Source organism: Drosophila ficusphila, unplaced genomic scaffold, assembly GCF_018152265.1.
Source record: "Drosophila ficusphila isolate 14025-0441.05 unplaced genomic scaffold, ASM1815226v1 contig_414, whole genome shotgun sequence".
Classification (NCBI taxonomy): domain Eukaryota; kingdom Metazoa; phylum Arthropoda; class Insecta; order Diptera; family Drosophilidae; genus Drosophila; species Drosophila ficusphila.
Window position 1 is genome coordinate 6,506,569 of NW_025064328.1, and position 18,012 is coordinate 6,524,580.

The 18,012-nt window shown below is 41.3% G+C and overlaps 2 protein-coding genes across 3 annotated transcripts in view; one reads left to right on the forward strand and one right to left on the reverse strand.

Annotated features, from left to right (window-relative positions):
• Window positions 1-18,012, reverse strand: part of LOC108086682 (exostosin-1) — a 65,795-nt gene that overhangs the window by 16,799 nt on the left and 30,984 nt on the right. Inside the window, exons 2-5 of the mRNA XM_017183675.1 lie at window positions 17,492-17,644; window positions 7,490-7,564; window positions 7,178-7,304; window positions 5,325-5,444 (exon numbers count right to left, since the gene is read on the reverse strand). Of these exons, the coding sequence (XP_017039164.1) occupies window positions 5,325-5,444; window positions 7,178-7,304; window positions 7,490-7,564; window positions 17,492-17,644 (475 nt within the window). The remainder of the gene's footprint in view (window positions 1-5,324; window positions 5,445-7,177; window positions 7,305-7,489; window positions 7,565-17,491; window positions 17,645-18,012) is intronic.
• On the forward strand, window positions 16,192-16,933 carry LOC108086686. 2 transcript variants are annotated; one of them, XM_017183680.1, is made up of 3 exons: window positions 16,192-16,537; window positions 16,594-16,734; window positions 16,794-16,933. In XM_017183680.1, the coding sequence occupies exons 1-3, from the start codon at window positions 16,264-16,266 to the stop codon at window positions 16,817-16,819; spliced, it is 441 nt and encodes a 146-aa protein (XP_017039169.1). In that variant the 5' UTR covers window positions 16,192-16,263; the 3' UTR covers window positions 16,820-16,933. The 2 variants fall into 2 exon arrangements, with proteins under 2 accessions (XP_017039169.1, XP_017039168.1); XM_017183679.2 differs by having other exon boundaries at window positions 16,594-16,933.

The following is an 18,012-nucleotide window of genomic DNA, read 5'->3' on the forward strand; positions in this document are numbered from 1 at the left end:
TTCGTCCTCCTTGGCGCACGTTTGCATGCGCATAATAGGATTAGTCAAAGTAATAAGTTGTTTTTCCTCCTCTACTTTTAGATGCTGATGCTACCTAGATTCCTGCTACTCACTCGCAGGAGCAGGATTGTTGCTGTTTTTCCCTTCCTTTCCTTTCCTTTTTTTTCTGCTCGGCCAGGTGAGTGGGCGTGGCCGAGTGCTTTGAAATGCAAATCTCGACGAGACAAAGAAGAAAAAGAAAACTTTCTTTTCGACAGCTGCCTGCCAGTATGCAACATATTTTGTTGCATAAAACCAAAAGCCGCAAAAGCCCAAAGAAATAAATAAAATACTTAAGACAAAATGCCGTATGAGATAAATAATCTATGAATGCATGTTACACATTGAAGATTAACATTTTCAAATTGCCTGTGATCCGACTTATTTTATAATTCTAAAACTATAAGCAAATTTCACCAACAGGAAATTTAATCCAAGCAATTGGGAATTTGAATTAGAAGTCCATTTTCTTTTGCTCGGTGCACACTCATATGCAGAACCCTTGGAGCCAAGTCATGCTTTTGGCTTATTGTGGTTTATTCTGTTGTTCTGTGAATTCTCGTGACCATTTTCGAACTTTTGCCAGCTTCCGCCTTTCACCTCTCCCTGTGCAACTTAAGTGCATGGCCCACGCTTATCGGTCACATCCATTCGCCCCCAAATCGCACACACCCTCCGAATCCCCGAATCCTCGAATCCTCGAATCCTCGAAAACACACAAAGAGAGACTTTTGGGGCTTAGGCCAAGATTTTGGGGCCAACAGTGTGGGCCGACAGTAAGTTCGGTAAGTGGACTTTGAGTGACCTTTTTGCGGGGATCCTGTGGCCATTCGGTTTTTCGCCTGGTATCCTGGCCCCACACAGATTGGGATATTGGGCCACTGGCTGACTGGATGGATGGTTAGTCGAAAGTTCAACACACAATAAAATTATGCAAATCTTGGGATCAGCCGCATACGATTTCCACTCATCCGCACACACACACAGGCACGCAAACACACACACACATACATTTAGTGCGGCCTACGCACTTAGTTTCCTTTTGAAAGGATGTAGCAAAAGTTTGGTTGCGGTTTTACTTTGGGTTCAATTTTTGATTTATTAATTGAAATAATTGGTGACGTTGGCAAGGGCTGCCATTGAGTGGCAAATTGCCACAGGAATTGATTTGAGCTCAAAAATAGAAATGCCTTGGTGGAATATTCTATGATTCGTGGTCAGAGATTTTGGGATTTCGCTTGGGTTTTTGTGATTGCTAATGGTAAGAGGATGTAATGTTTACATTTTCGATTTTAAATACATAAGTAATAAAGATGAGATTTTCATATCGCAAACCTTACTTAAAGGTTTTTACTAGTATTGGAATCTCTTCTGTTAATTTACAAATCCAATTACCCTAGTACCCAGTATTTCCTAATTGATTTAACCAAGTCTAACCGCTTTATTATGAAATTCAGCTCTTATGACTTATTTTAAGTCAAGAATTATGCCATCTACCCCCTTATAAAGGGTATTGTAATGCGAAAACACAGCAACAGCAGGAGAGTGACAGGATGTGTGGGTGTGCGTGGCTGGAGCGTCTAACAACCCAAATAACTGCTTAATTTGTTTTTCCTCCGACCCGTCCTTTGAAGGACCTTCCCAAAATTCACCTTTGCTGTTTGCTTGCCCAGCAGCAGCAACAACAACAACAACAACAATAGCAACAACAACAAAAGGAACATCAGGCGATGAGGGTAAACAATGGCTAACCTGAACCCAAACTCAAACTGGAACCCAAAAACCCGAAAAACCCCCTTAAAACCGTCAGCTGGCTGTTAGTTTGTTGACTTTAATGGACCAGTTTTATAGAAGCGGAGAGTTTGGGGCAAAGGAAAAAAGGAGGATACCCCGGAAAAACTGACACCGCCTGGTCACATGCGGTTCAACGCCCCCGAACGAGAGGAGATTTTCCAACAAGGCCAGTTGAGGCGGCAGAAATTATTTGCCACTTTTTCGTAGCTTTCGGTTCAAGGGGTTAAGAGCGTTCCGTTCTTGTTTATGCCTAAATCAATTTGCTGCATGAACGGGTCTTAAGTGTAAGCGAAGGGAAAAGGATACATCCCCCCTCCCCAAAGGACCCATCCCCTCACCCCCACACCCACCCCTTCCCCCTGCGAACCATTCATATTCATACGTGTCCCGGACTAAAGGATTATTAGGAACTTTCCACTCGAAAAGTGAGACGTGAGTGGCCTTCTTTTCCGGGGGTTGAGGTCTCTGTGGTTTGTGAGGGGGGAAAATGTTGGAAATTAATAAAAACAAATTATAAAGGCATTTCTACGGAGCTCTGGCGAACAGGAATTCGAGCTGTTTATGAATATTCTGGAATTGTTTCTGCCTTTGGCATCCACACACACACACACACACACACACCAAGTATTTGGCCCATCTGAGGAACTCTTTCGCATATTAAAGCCGCAAAATGGGGAGAAGAACGTAGACAGGTTGACCCTTCTGCGGAGCTGCATTCCTGGCCATATGCAAAATGTGGGTCAAATAAGCCAGAAAGGATTGCGCGCAGAGCCATTACGTGATGCACGTGCCACACCTCAGCAGGTGGGCGTGGCCCAGTGTGTCTCTGTCTCTGTCTGTCCCTCTCTCACCTCCCCCCCTCCCTTTGCTCTGTCGAAAATGCCACAATTCATCTTTTTAATCGCGACCATAAATCAAATGCGCGCCACAAAAATGCAGGCCAAAAGGTAAATTCTTGCACAAAAAAATCGTGTTGCATACTTCGTGGCGCGCTTTAAGTTTGATGGGAAAAGTTTATGGGGAATAGATGTCTAGGCAATAATTGCTCTCTGGGGGGTAGGAAAAACGCGATTTACTTTCGTATACCTAAAATTGCGGTGGTACTGAGGTTCCCTTAAAAAAAATAAAAGTTACTAGTTACTTATTCCCGTTTCTAAACGTTTCAACTATTTAAATTCTCTAGCAATAAGCGTTTCAATCATATTCATTTGCAAAACACTTCTGTTAATTGGGAAATTCATTATAAATCTCAACCCCGCAGCCGTGTCCCATCTCATTGACCCCTGTGTCCTGCAGGTCGATCAAAACCCAATTAACTTGGGTTGTTAAACGAACCAGCATCAACGCCACACGCCAGCCAATAATAATAATTACAGAGCTGGTCAAATTAGTTGCCCGAAAATGAGGGGCGAACTTGGGGGCGGGGGGGGGGAAGGGACTCCTTTCACTTGCCGTCACATAAATCAAACTAAACTCCCTGTGCATGTCCTTTGTTGACCATGTTCGGGTCGATTGTGGACCAAGTCGTTAATTGCCTTAGCAAACTGCCATCGCCTTCGCCTTTACCCTTCAGAGAGGCGGTCGTCGCAAGGTACAGGAAAAATATTTGTGTTTAATTTGGTTACACACATTTTGGTTTGCTGGAACTGCAAATTGATTATTACTAGCCAAAACGCAGGCAAATGAACAAGGTGGATGATCAGAGGGGGGATCCGAGGGGGTGGAAGACCCCAAAGGAAGTGGAATGGGGAAGAGTCGTGGCAATGGAGCCGCAATCTGCACAACTCTCTCTGCCCCGCACTTCCCCCTTGCCGCTCCATTGGTCTGCGGTTTTTGTCAACGAGCGGAGCGACAGGCACGACGACATTGCAATGTTGTCGGTCGTCATGGGTTAACATGGCTAGGTTGGCACAAGGGGTGTGTATACACAGGGAGAAAGCAGAAGAAAAAACATTATCAAAAAAAACATGAAAGGTGGATATTTTAAAGTTTTCAGAAAGTGTTTATAATTTTCCATGCTTGACTAGAAAATATTTTGACATTTTAATAGAACAAAGCAACAAAAGCTTATTTTCAAGAATCTTCAACATTTAATTTAAATTAAGTATTAAATAAATCCCAAAAACCTATGTTTTGTTAGTAGTTTTAGCCCTTAAGAATTTTCAAATATTGTTTACCTATTTCGTGTTTCAAAAGTTGTTCTTTTTGTTTCCCAGTGAGTGAACATGCGAAAGATTCGCCACAAACGCGAATCTCGATGTGAGCTGGGAGTCTCCGGTTTCAGTTGGCAGATTCAGCTTTCAAGACCCCTCCCCCTTTCTCCTTTCCCCCTCTCATTTCCCCGCTTCGCCCCCTGATGATTACACAAAATTGAATGCCCGTGCATCCTCTCCGCGGATGTGAGTCCACATCTCCGTGCGATTCTCCGTCCCTGGCTGTGTGTCAATTTGAGTGTTGAAAAGTGGTCTCCAGTGGCGGCGGTTTAGTTTGCTTTTCGCGTCTCCCAATCTCGCTCTTTCCCCCACTTTCTCCACTGGTCTTTCACCCTGCAGAAAGTCGCGAATTTCTGCTTGCCATTTGTGTGCGGATAACTTTGTTGTTCGCCGTTTGTTGTTTTCCCTTTGCATGTGTGGAAATGTGGGAAGTGCGTGTGTTTTATTTATACACTCCCACATCGCCACCCCACTCATTTTGCAGCCCCGAAAAACCCAAGCCTTCGGTGGGCGTTTCGCCTAAATGCTTCCCAAATTCAAATTCAATAGCTGACGAGGAACTTTTGCTACTTAAGGGGAGAAACTATCTGGCAGATACATTAGAGAGGCCTGGAATGAAGTTTTCTTTTGCAAATCAAAGACCAAATACAGTTTGTTTAAAAAGTTCTTCGAAAGTTTTACGAGTCTGTTTCATGTGATAAATTTCCCAAAATTGATACAGCACAATTTAATGAATGAGTTTTGCTAATATTTGGTTATAAAAGTTTTAAGGATTAGTGCTACCTATTAATACATTTTATCCTTAACAAACATGTTTAAAACGCTGTGTTAACCTAAGTTACTAGTTCTATTGTTTCCCTCTCGAGTAGAACAAGTAATATAGTTTGCAAAGAAATATTCGCACATCGTAAATACTTTTCGTAGGAGTAAAGTTCGGTACGCCTAATTACAGCACGCACTGTGTGCCGAACTCCAGAACACGAGAACAAGTTGTTGCATACTTCCATCGAGCAAGTTGCCTGGGAATCCCCCCGTAGAAGTGCCTAAGTAGAGCAAAGAACATTCTCGTTACTTGTTCCTTGTCGATTGAGCGAACCAGCAAAAGCCGCAACAACTTGCGAAGTAAGTTCAAGTCGCAAGTCGCTATTTCGAAGCCCTTGTGCCCCGGCAAAGTTGCAGTTGCCACCCGAGTTATCAGCCGCAAATAGGCGGCGTGTATGCTACATATGCAAATGTTTCCCGGGAGAAAGGAACCAGGACTTAGGACTTAGGACTCACCTCGAATGTTGTGAAGACGATTTTCTCGATGGAGCCGAAGTAGCGTTCCCACAGGACCTGAGTTTGCTGGCGAAGGGCGAAGATGCGTTCCGCCGATATGGAGCGCACGATATCGGGTACCTATATATATATATATATATATGGAATGGAAGAGAAGATGGAGGGGGGGATAAGCGATGGTTATACCCGGCGTATACGTAACCTTAAGCTTAATAGATTCAGTTCATCCCGGCACCTGAGCCACAATGCATTAATTTACAATGCACAGCTTAATTGGTTAAAGGATTTCAGCCACCCACGGGTGCCATCCATCATAATTGCAGGGCAGGAGGATCGCTTGCCTGCTTGGTTGGTTGGCTGGCTGGTTGGTTGGCTGTGGCAGAAGTGGCCCACTAAATTCAAACAGTTTAAAGAGTTTGCCCGGCCCGTCGAGTCGAGTCGAGTTTCGAGTCCGTGCTCAAGTTTCCTGCTCAAGTTAACTTAATTAATTGCATTTCCTGCCAATAAACTACAAAGGCAAACATGCCAATGGACGCGGACAGGAAGTGCAGGAGGGGAAACGGAGAAGTAGCAGGAAAGGAGGAAAGGAAGAGGAGCTGGGGAAATACCAAGGGCAGGGCAATTGGCAAACATTGCGCCAAGACTTTGTCGCGAATGAAGTGCGACAGTAGCAGAAAGTTCCACAGAGAACAAATGCAAAAGAAAACTAGAAGGATTTTTAAATCTTATAAAAGTTTGTCATAAGTAAAATGGAAATCTGGTCCTCTAATACGATTTGAAATCAATTTATATCAAATGGCAACAATTTATACTTTTATGATTTCCAGTAAGTAGTTGAAGTACCACTGGTAAAAATCACCAAAAAATTTCACTGTGTACAGGCGTAAGCCCGTGAAGAAAGGACACTGGCAGGCGGGCAAACAAATGGAGCAGGACACGCAGGAGTGTCCGAAAGCCTTCTCTTCGGTGGAACACGAAAAGGTGCGGACACCTGAATGGAGAGCTCCGAGCCACTCACCTCGCTCTGATTGGGAAATCTTCGCCGCAAACAAAAGAAAAGCAGCGGGTTAAACCCAAGAATGTGGACAATCCTAATGGAGTAGCCAAAGTCTGATAAGCCTTGAGTGCGATTCCTGGTGGCCGTGCTTTTCGATTGCTTTTACGGGGAATTAGCACGGGCTTCTTTTCTAGTTTTTCTAAGTGCAACATTGCAAACTAAGCGGATGGTTTAGCCTGACCAAGGAAAATTGTATTTACAATTTGATATTTATATACAGAATCAGATATTTGAATGTAATAGAAACGAAATGAAACGGACCAGAAATAAATAGATCTTTCTTCAAATGGAATCAAGCTATAAAGATGGTAAAAACATTTCCCTTTTCCTAACAAACTTTTAAATTAATGTTCCTGTTCGAATCTGTTGCAGGCCAAGGACATGCAAGGACCTCTAAGCAGCGACTAGCAGGTGCACAAATCTTGAAACCCTTGACAGAATATTCATCAATGGCAAACGACCAGACACTCACAGAAGCCAATAAAAAGTGCAACAAATATTTGCGACGCCGTAAAGTGACAGCTCTCTTGGTTGTGTTTATAAGTGTTACACCAGCCAACCAACCAACAAACCAACCAGCCAACGAACCAAACCAAACCATCCTGCGCACAAAAACAATGAAAACTTTACTTTTTTTTTTTACTTTTTTAGACAAGGACCCAAATGAAATCGCTCTGGCTAAACGACTCCAAAAAGTGGCACACGAAATGGCAGAGAACGCTGGGCTTTCAATATTTCATACGGAGGCCATATCCCAACTATATAGATATCAATAAATATGTAGGACCCAGCTCACCTGCAGCAGGAGGCGCTCATCGGCCCAAATGGCGGCCTGCTTCCAATCGATTTTCGATTCAAATGGCAACACCCAGGCATTGGACAATAGTACGGGAATGCAACCAGCCTGCAAGGCTTCGAGGAATCTGCAAAAAAATGTAAAAAAAAAAAAAAAAAAAAAAGAAAGGGTCGAACACCCAAAAAAGAAAAGTAAAAAACGCCGATGAAAAAGTGCCATTGTGAAATGTAAAATGAAAATTGTTTTTTATGTTTCCACCCATTTTTTTATTACTCTTGCCCGTTTTTTCTGTGGGTTTTTGTTTGTGCTTACCTAAAGGAACCCAAACGACGTCCGCGCGGCACCAAGCAGAAAGTGGAATTTTGCAGTAAGGTCTCGTAGTCGTACCTGCAACGAAGGTGCAAAAGGGATAGGAAATGAGTGAGTGAGTGAGAAAGAAAGAGAGAGAGAGAGCGGGCAGGACATGTAAATTAGTAAGGGCCATGGCATTGCATAATGGGATTCTGGAGCAATTAATCGAACAAAGGCGCCGAGCGACGAAAATGCGACCCCAAGGAGATGCAGACAGCCGTTAAGAACTTATCGGCATTACAATGTGATAATGGGTGGATGGTGATAGTGTATAAGGAAATAAAGTATAGCTGAAGCATTCACTTCAATTGTAGCAAACTTAAAAGTAATTCAAATTGATTTTCCAATTAGAGTCCAGCTTCGGGTTTTCTAAGAATCCAATTCCTTTGATTTAAATTAGTGTAATTATCTTTTGGGCTAGGGGATGAGTTTCACCCAGATTTTCTTAAAATTACAAGGAAGTCTCTTTTGTTGCTTGGAAATTGAATATGTTTCACTCAACCCGTTCTTCTTTGCTCTTTGATATTTGGCGAAATACCAGTAATTCCAGCTTAATGCTCAACAGGGCGTATGCTTAGCATTTGCTCACATTACTCATACGCCGCGTTATCCGACTACGCAAAGCGATGAAAAGTGAAGGTCGGGGGAGAAAAGGAGGAACACTACCGAGCTGAGACCGCAGTACGCGTTTCGTGCGGCCACTTTAATCTTTAATTCCAAAATCAAAGCCACGGAATGCATCAAACGGGTGTAATACGTATACGCCATGTACGCCAAACATTGATTCAGGTGTGGGTGAGCGTTTGTGTGTGGGTGAGTGTGTGTGGGTGTGGATGTGTATTGTCCGCAGGGGCTGGTGGTTTTTAGAAGGGCGGGAATTAGGAGGTGCTTTTGAGGTTGGGCAGCGGCATTGGTGCGCTGGCAGTTTACAAGTTAAGTTGCGCGTAAAATTACATGTAGTTGGTCATGTTCTGCCCTCCAGGCATTACACACAGACACACACACACACACACAATCACCCACAGCCGTCCCTATCATCCTGCCAGCCCCCTTTATCGCATTCCCTCCTGCAAATTCCGTTCTCTCTCCATGAAACTCCCCTAAATGGTCAGCAATTTGAGCTCGGCACATTCGCGTTTTAAAAGCAAAATCAGCAAAAAAATTTATTAGGAAACTGCATGCGCAGCTTTTTGGACATTGACAACGCACCGAAAGCTAAAGAGAGAAGGAGAAGGAGGAAGAGTAAGAGAAAGAGATAGCGTTAGATGGTCTAGAAAAGGAAAGGGAGATGTGGCCTGCAAAAGTCCTAGACTTCGGTATGAATAATCTTGAGCAAACAACATAAATTGCATGTTGGCTTGCTTCTGACATTTTGGCGAGAGTTGAAAAATTACACTGCCAAATGCATAGGCATGACTTGAAAATGGCAAAACGGAAGGGAAAAGGAGCCAAAAAGGATGATTAAGTTCATAAAATTATGCAATGCGCATTTAGTGATGATACAAATTAAATATATTTACCTACTTGTAAGAGAAAATGTATATTAAAAACCAAATGATTAAATAAGTCCAAATAAACTTTTATTATAAAATTTCCCCTTGAGCTCCCATTAAATCGTATTCCAAAAATAGCAAAGGAAATATACAAAGCCATTTCGAGCAGAAAATAATCTTGCATTGCGATTGTTCAGTTTATGTTCTTAAAGCTATTTGTGTTGAATGGGTCATTTGCCTGAATTTGCCTGCTCTGAGGGAATAAAAAGGGACCGCCAGCCTTTTTTATTGCACTTAATTTATGTAAGCAACTTCTTTTTTGCACTTCCGCGTTGAGAGGGTCGGTGCTTTTTTTGGGCCAACTAATTAGACAACATTATGCATACAAACTCGGCTATACATTCGGATACATATGTCGGAACATTTGCAGCTCCTTATGCAGGTCACTGCACTGGCTTATGTGTAGTATCCTTCCCCTGATCCCCGAACCCCTTTTCCCCATTTCATGTTCGCTTGTTAGCTACTTGTTTAAGCAATTAAGAGCCGCCAACATGCAACGTTGTTGTTGTTGTTGTTGCTGTTGCTGTTTAGACAGCAGCTTAGTTTGCCCTGTGAACTCGTCCTCCCGCCCAACTTTAATTAAATGATTTTTAGCTTTCAGCCAAGTTGGGCGAACAGTTCTGTTCGGTTCAGTTAAGTTCGGTTGGGTTGTTGGGGTGTTTAGGACTCCCCAGTTCCGGGCACCCCGGCAACTTCATGCGAGCCAAACTTTTACTATTTACACGCGTTTGTTGTCAAAACTTCCTGCCACCGCTTCTGTTTCGAAAACAGAGATGTTCCTGCCACTGGCCGTCTGCCTAGTTAAGCTGCAAATGCGAAAAGCTCGGCCACTTCATTAGGCATTAGACAGATGTTTCGGAATTAACTGGCAAAATGCAGCAGCAATTAATATGGCTTTTGATTTTTCCTCATTTGCATTTTTGAAGTGCTCCTAACTGAGGTTTTTCTGACTGGATTTCCTTGATATTGGCCGAGGGAAAACTCTTAGCAAAAGTTTATCTCTTTGCTTACCACTTGAGTGCTTTATTTTAAGAATTATCCCTTTTTTAACTTTCTCTTAAGGAGTTCACAACTTGCGTGTTTTATTACTTAGGCAACAAGTTGTGAATTTTCTTTTCCTGCCTTCTTTTCTAAGCCTTGAAAACTTTTTATGTTGTATATCTCTGTATATTCAAGGCTAACTGTGCGGCAGTAATTACCCACATTAAATTTTAAATTAATAGCTAGTTTAAATAAAAACTTTTGCAGCATTTCAATGCATAGGGTATTATAATTTCAGTTTGAATTTTGCAACGCAGTGAATGAGAAATCTCAGATCCGTAAAATATATATGGTGGCGTATACGCAACCCATAACTTTGTCAATTTTAATCCGATTTCAAAGTGGCATACCTCTAAACGTTTGTAATCACATCCTTGATATAACTTCATTCAAAATTTTTCATTTTCCGATGGTCAAAATTTTGACCCCTGTTCATGTCAGATTTTTTCAAGTTTCTGATGGCTTGCCAAAAAGGTGAACCGAAACGACACTTTGTGCGCCCATTTTCATTTATGATGACTAAAAGAGTATATAATTTACATTACCGAAGATAGCTTGGTTCTTCTTTTATTTATATTTAAATCCTATGTGGTTAAGCAGCCTAAAAATAAAATTTAATGATGGAGTGTAATGAACTTAATCAAAGTTTTTTCCTTTTTTAATGAATTCTTTAATTTTATGTCTGGCGACATCAAGGATTTTTTCAAATTTAATACAGGTTTTATGTATAATTTGTTTTCTCTTGTTAAAAAGTTTTTCAATCGTAATTGCTTTGCTTCTCCAATGAAGAAAATCTTTGCAAATTTATGAACCTTTCTAGGAAAGCAACAAGTCACTTTTATATTGTTTGTTTCGAAGCCTCGGAAAACTTTTCTCAATAAGAATTTCAGCACATGCCCGGCAATTACTTAGTCAGAGGTAAATCGTTTGAATTCCCCACCTGTTGCCAGCTCTTTTAGACGAGAGGAGATTTCGGGGAGGATGGAGGATGGATTTTAGCATGGGGCATGGAGCAAAGCCACAAAGTAAGTCACTTCAGTTCATGTCAATTGCTTGAGCCCAGGCCAGCAGAAAATTAACATAAGCAACTGGCAGTGGGTGGCAGTGGGTGGAAACCCACTAGGCTCGCAGCGGGCATATAATTTAAGTGGTTTCCAGCTGTCAAAGGTTGCCCTCCTGCCGCCGGTGGTTCCATTTTCCTGGGCTTTGTGGATTTTTTTTTCCCGGAGCTGTTTGTTGTTCGGGGAATTCTGGTTCTAGGGCTGATTGAGTGACTGACTGACAAACTGACTGCCGGGGGGAACGGAATGAGGTTGTGATTTCCCATTTAGTCTCATCATTTGGGCTTTGCCTTTGACAGGTAGAGCATCCACCTTTGGTTTTCCCTACTTCGGGAATGTAATCCACCTTTTGTAGTTTTCCGCATATCGCTGCACGAGTTCTTTTCAATTTTTCCCCCTGTCGAGTATCGTTCTTTTGTGCTTCAAATTCTGCCCTGTCATTTGTGCTTTTTCCCCGGAACTCTTGTAATTTGGACTCGGTGGCGTATACGCAACGATTAGTTAATTGCTGAAAGTAAACTATACGAAACATTTTGCCCATGGCTTGAATTGCCTGTCAGCTGCAGCGAAATGCAAAATTAATTAAAAAGATCCTAAGAACAGCAAAAATGAGCTCTCAAAAAAATATTAAAACTATAAATGAGCAAAAAGTGGTGGGCAAAATGTCAGGCCAGAACTCAAGTTGGCGAAAAGTTTCCCGAAGGATGGAGAGGGATTGCCATGAATTTCAATGTAAATTAAATTTTTCAAAAACAGCATTTGGAATAAAGACAATTTGGAAAGCATTTCGAATGCGCTGCAAGTCCCCAAACACAAAGACAGAAAGCAAAGAACAAAGTGCAGCCCAGAAAAAAAATCAAACAGAAAGACCAGATAGAAAAAGGCAGCCACCCACACGCAGGAAAAAAAAAATGAACAAGAGGGCGAAAAACGCAGCTGTAAAAGTTGCCATTGTTTGGCCAGAAAGCAGTAGAAGCCATGGCAAAAAGATGATAAGGAGAAGCGGAGGAAGAGCAAACAAAAAATGCGTGCAGAGAAAAAATTTAAAAAAAATTGTTTGCGTTTACAATTTTAAAACAATATTAAACATAAAGTTTATTGGAAATTGAAAAGATTTTTTTAGAGATTTATACAGCTTTATCTCAAGTCAATAGGCAAACATTTGTGCATCTTATTGACAAGGTTAATATTTAGTTTCGTACATTTTTTTATTGGAGAATTTTTGTATAATATTTTGGATTTAAGAAAAGGAAAATAATTTTTTTTTTTAGATATTTATTTTTTCTCTCTGCAGAGCAGCGGCATCATGAGCATAAAAATAAGTGGAAACGGCAGCGAAACATTAAACATGGCGCATTAGTTACAAGTGCAAAGCTCGCGTCAAGCGCTGTCGAGAGACCGCCAACGTCCCTGTTGTCCCTACCGCCTTTTCCCCTCCCCTTTTCCCTTCTGCCCCCGCTCCCTTGGCCATTCTTCTGGCCATTTCCCCAGCTTTCTTTGTGACCATCGCGGCAGTCGCTTGTCGCCAGCTTGTGATAATGGCTCATAATGAAAGCTGCAGAAGCATAACCGCATGAAGACGCCGTGCAATTGCGAATGCAGCTCACACAAAATGCGTGTGCGAGTTGTGCAAAGGAAAAGGTTTTCCCTCTGCTTTCTGTATTCCGAGGGTGTCGGCCAAAAAAACATAAAAAACAAATGCATTTACGATTATTACAGAAACTCGAAAGCATTGTTATAGTCGCACTAGAAAAGGGCGGTAGCATAAATGTTATAGTTTAAGAAGTGAGCATTGGATTGCTTTTCGTGTTCAGTTTGTAAGGGAAATCTTTTTCAATTCCTAAGCTCAGAAAACGTATAACATTGCCCACGAAATCTTAAAGAAATGAATTTAAAATTCATTGAATATTTTCGTGTATCAACGGTACGTCGTCTTTGAAATTAAAAGTACCTCAGAGCCAAAATCTGGTTATTATTTTCTGGGCTCGTGGCAGGTCCTTATGCCCAGGACATTACAGCAATGGCCGGCAATTACTTGGCACGTTTTTTGGGGCAACTCACACACACACACACACACACATACACAGTGGCAAGTGGCAGCAACGCACACAGCGATATAATAGCAAAGGGGAAATAGAAGAAAGTACTCAAAGAAATTGCCATTGCAGGACTGAGCAGCCTTCCCTGGTTACTTGCTCTTCCTCAGGAGCCGCCGCCTTCTGTTTCTTCTGCTGTTCCTGCTCCTTTTGCTCCTGCGCCTGCAAGTGTGTCGCCTTTTAAAGTGATTTATGTGGAAATCTGAGATTAACGTGGAAAGTGGCAATTCGGAGGGAAAGGGAAGAGAAAAGAAGGGAAGGGAAGGGAATTTTCTTCGAACAGGTGCAACGGCATCTGCACCTTGCACCGAACCGAACTTTTCGCTCGCCCTCCTTTCGTCCTGCATGTTGTTGATAATGATGATGCTGGCATGAAAATTTATTACTTGGGAAATTACATTATGAAAAATGCATAAAGCCGGATCCAAGGGGAATATGAGAGGGGGCCAAATAGCAGGAATTGGGGTTCTTTAATGAGTTCTGATACTTCGTTTACGTATGTTTAAATTAGTTTGCATGTTCGATGAGTTCAGAGCGAATGTTTTTAATGCTTCATATTTATGGAAACGCAAGTTTACCTTGAGAACTTAACAAGTGCTCGTCAAAAATAAATTCAAACCACGCAATATATTAAAATCTATTTTACATACATTTCCTAGTGCACACTTTTCACATTTTTATCCTCGCTCATCGCGCATTTGTAAATAAAAATATTTTGGCGATGCCAAAACCGCAATCGAGTTCCCCCAGAGACCTTGAACTGCGGAAAAGCTTCCTGGCAAAACTGCACACTCACACACAAAACTACGCACATTAACACACCCGCAAATAAGTTTCGAAAATTGCGTATTGAAAAATGAACAGTCAGAAAAAAAAGTTATAAATTGTTGAGCTCAAATTAAAGGCCCACAAAAAGTTCAAAGTTGCCGCGGGAAAACCTTGAGGCACTGGGGTGGCTGTAGTTACGTGTGGCTGCAACAGTTGGCGTGGCCTGCCAGCAACGTGGCGTATACGTAATTTCGTCGCGTCTGCTGTTAGCGGCAAAAAAAATACGAAACTCAGACACACACAAAGTAACACACACAGCGAAAAAGAAAATGAGGAACAAGTTTTGCTCCCAAGGACATTTACATGGCGTCTCATTATTTGCCACAGTTGCTACTTTTGGCTGACTTCAAAAATAAGCAAAAGTCTAACAAACAAGCAAAACCGCATAGTTGTACACTAAGAACAATTTCATTAAGTGAAGGGAGAATTGATGAAATTCTAATTATGAAAAATATGCTATAAAAAACTAAGAAACTACTAAACAAAATAAACAAATAAATAAATAACGAAACTCCTCACTTCTATTTTTCTCTGTAACCCAGAAAGTCCGCTAAGTAGTGGCGACCGCAAAGCCGAAAAAGAAGCCAAAACTGGATAAAATCGTTGACCTCGTATCAGAAACAGCAAAGTAAAAAAAAAAATAAAGTAGAACTGGCGACGTTTGGCTTGTTTTTACCCATCATCATCAGCATTATCATCATCATCGGCGGCGGCTCATCAGCCTACGTCCTCGATTTCCCGCAGCGGTGTTGCATATGGTGCATGACATCGTCATCGGCGGCAGAAGCCATTGACGCCTTAGGCTCATTACAACAGCAACAAAGGAGCAGCCAAAAAATTTAAAAAAAGTCCGCAAAACGACAGCGGCGGCAACAAAAAAATTTCATTAAAAGCAGCTCAAGGTTTTTGAATGCAGTTGGAAAAGTTTTTTTTTTTCCAAAAGCAGGCTGTGGCAAAGGGAGCGTTGAAGTAATAACAAAACTTTTTAATGGATTTTGCGTAAGGGAATACGGCTGTTTACTTATATATTATATATTTATGTGCACATGATTGGGGAGTTGGATAAATTAAACATGACTTTGTGGCCTAAGTTTTGTAGTAAAAGATATTTAAGGAAAGCGAGCTTCTGGAATTATAAACAGTTTATTACTTTAATGTATATTTAATTTCATCAATACTCGTCTATATAAATATTCCTAGAAATTGACCCTCAAATTCATACTTTCCCTAATGACTTCAATTTGATACTTGGCTGACCATTTTATCCCCAACTCTCGCTTTCCATTGCCTTCATAGAAAACGAGAAAACTTTACTAAGTCATTGTCAAATTGAATGGATTTCGGTTTTTGGCTACAGATTTGCTTGGGATTTGCCACCCGCGATACCCCTCTACCCTCATCACTATGTATATTAACAGGGGCAGCAACAACAATGCGCATTTTGCATATTAATGCCGAGGAAAACTCATCAAAAATACAGGAGCTCCACTCACTCAAAGAACTTTGGCGCCCACCCGCATTCATGAGCTTTTAGAGATTGTGTGCAAAAAATCGTTGATGCTATTCAGGGGTATTATGCAATTTTCTCAAAATACATACATATATATATATATTCAGTTAGAGCGAGCACATGTAGAAGAAGGATGGGAGGGAGAGGAAGGAAGATGGCGAAAGATATATCTGACAGGTGCATTAACGAAGTTTCCAGACAGCGAAGACCCCTTGATAAAAAATGATGTGAGTGGAAAAGCAATTTGCTTGATTATGTAGAACAGTGCAGGGAGTTGAGGGGCAAAGATGGGCGGGGGGCCAAAGTCGCAAAAAGTGGGGGGCATAAATCGCTGACGCTTGACGCCAAAGCAGATTTGTCGCATAAGTCATGTCAAATTACTAGCGGAAAAAAGGAGACAGACAGCAGACGGAAAAAAGGGGAAGGCTTGCCACCGAAAGTGGCACATAAAATCTGAAAAATTACTCTCAATTAAAAGTAAGAGGCAAAAGGGCTGCGTTGAGTTTTAGTTTTACATATTCATTTGAAGCCTTGTTAAAAAATATGATTTTAAAATCCAAGTATTCCTTGAGATGGTAGCCAAAACAGTTAAATTTTCCTTACCATTTGGCATTTGTTTTTAAATTTAAAATGTACAAATTATATAATGATTAAATTTATATATGTACTTTTTATACTCCTGTTGAGTCTGTTATCCGCGTACAGTTCAACCTTTAATAACACAATTTGTATTGATTGCACGGATGAAAACAAGGAAAGATGCCATATTACCAAAACCGGCTTTGAATGCTTCAATCAAACGAATCAAGCTAAATATTGGGATTATTATGAGGATCACTTTGGCCTCAATCGGAATCCTCCGAGTAATAAGGATTTAAACGTTTGCATTCCGAAGCGATTGGAAATTCACTGCATAGAGAGTATGAATGGAATTTTATTTTTTGCGATCCCCCAATTAGCTTCCAATGAATTTTAGATAACAATTTCAAGTATGTGATCGTTTGGTCGCCCGAACTTGGTTGCCAACTGGTGCAAAGGGACTATGACGAAAAGGAGATATGTTTTACTGCCAGACAAACGTGTCCGTGTGAATATGAAGAATCAGGAGGAACTAATGGTTTACCAGTTTTTATTACCAAGTACCTAGTGCTACTCATCACAGTCCTCCAATTTTAGATATATATTTTTCATTTTCTCAATGACGGTTCTTCAACTTGAAATCAAAATTTATACACCAAAAATTTCAGTTTCTACATAAATATTTCCATATTGAAACAGAATACAAAAGAAGATAAAGTATAAATTTATGTGATTGACTTTGTCCCATTTCGACATTTATTTCCACTTCAACAATAGACATCAGAGTGATGAGTTCATCCCCGACAGCCTTTTCTATAACTTCATTTGCACCATTAATTTGGAGCCGAGTTTGGGGCGGCGAAACTTTTTAAATCATCTGACCATGATTGAAAAGTCACCGTCCTGTGTGCTCATCCTTGAATTTTTCGACTCCGTCGCTAAACGAAATCCATTGGCATTGCAAATGCCTTTGGCCCAAGTGTCGTGCCATTTAAATGAGCTTGTCAAGTCGGATTTCAGCACATTAATCACCACGCACATCCGAAAGATACATACCGAAGTATCTAGCAGGGTAAAGTGGGCGGGGCCGAGTCTCCGGTTAATGGCCAAAAAGGATGGGGCGTGGCAGCTATTAGCACCATGGCGGAGGCTAAACAAATTACTTGCGGACCCAATGACAGCTAGAAACAATTTCTGGCCACTTCGCCGGCGACAATCATCGTCATCGGGGGCTTCATTGAACGGGGAATTGGGGGTTTCAGGGGGAGTTGTTTACCATCTCTGTCTCTGCTTACCTGTCGTACTCGCGGTTGTCCTCGTCGCAGCGATTATCTTGCAGCTCCCGCCAACTCTTCCCGTGGCGACAGGTGGTGACCAGGACCATGTCGCGTCCGTTGTGCAAGTGGAAGAGCGAGTTGCGTGTCTCCGAGCCAATGCCGTGCACGTAGCTGCAAAAATCAAGGAAAATGGTGTTTATATTGGAAAAGGACTTTAAGGAATTGAAAGCTAACTTTTGTGGGGGAAAATTTCAGGTAAATACGAGTATTTTACTAAAAACATGGTTATAGCATTTTGAAGATAAAGTAATAATAATAAAGTAACAATATATAACAAGTTTTTAACCACCCATAATTACTTTAGCTGACTGTTGTGTCATCCTGATATTGCCCAGGTCATCCTAAGACACCTTAATTATATTTCATTTTTCTTTTAGTTTTGTTTTGTAATAGATAGCTGAAAAAATCTTTATTACATAAAAGACAACCATACTTTATGTCCGACTATAACAGCCGCTTTCCCATCGCTTCACCTAAGC

Bases quoted from the DNA above. Each gene is read 5' to 3' on its own strand.
- LOC108086686 (XM_017183679.2), top strand. From the start codon at position 16,264: ATGATTAAATTTATATATGTACTTTTTATACTCCTGTTGAGTCTGTTA. The intron at 16,538-16,593 runs GTATGAATGGAA...AATGAATTTTAG, and splicing joins GGAAATTCACTGCATAGAGA to ATAACAATTTCAAGTATGTG.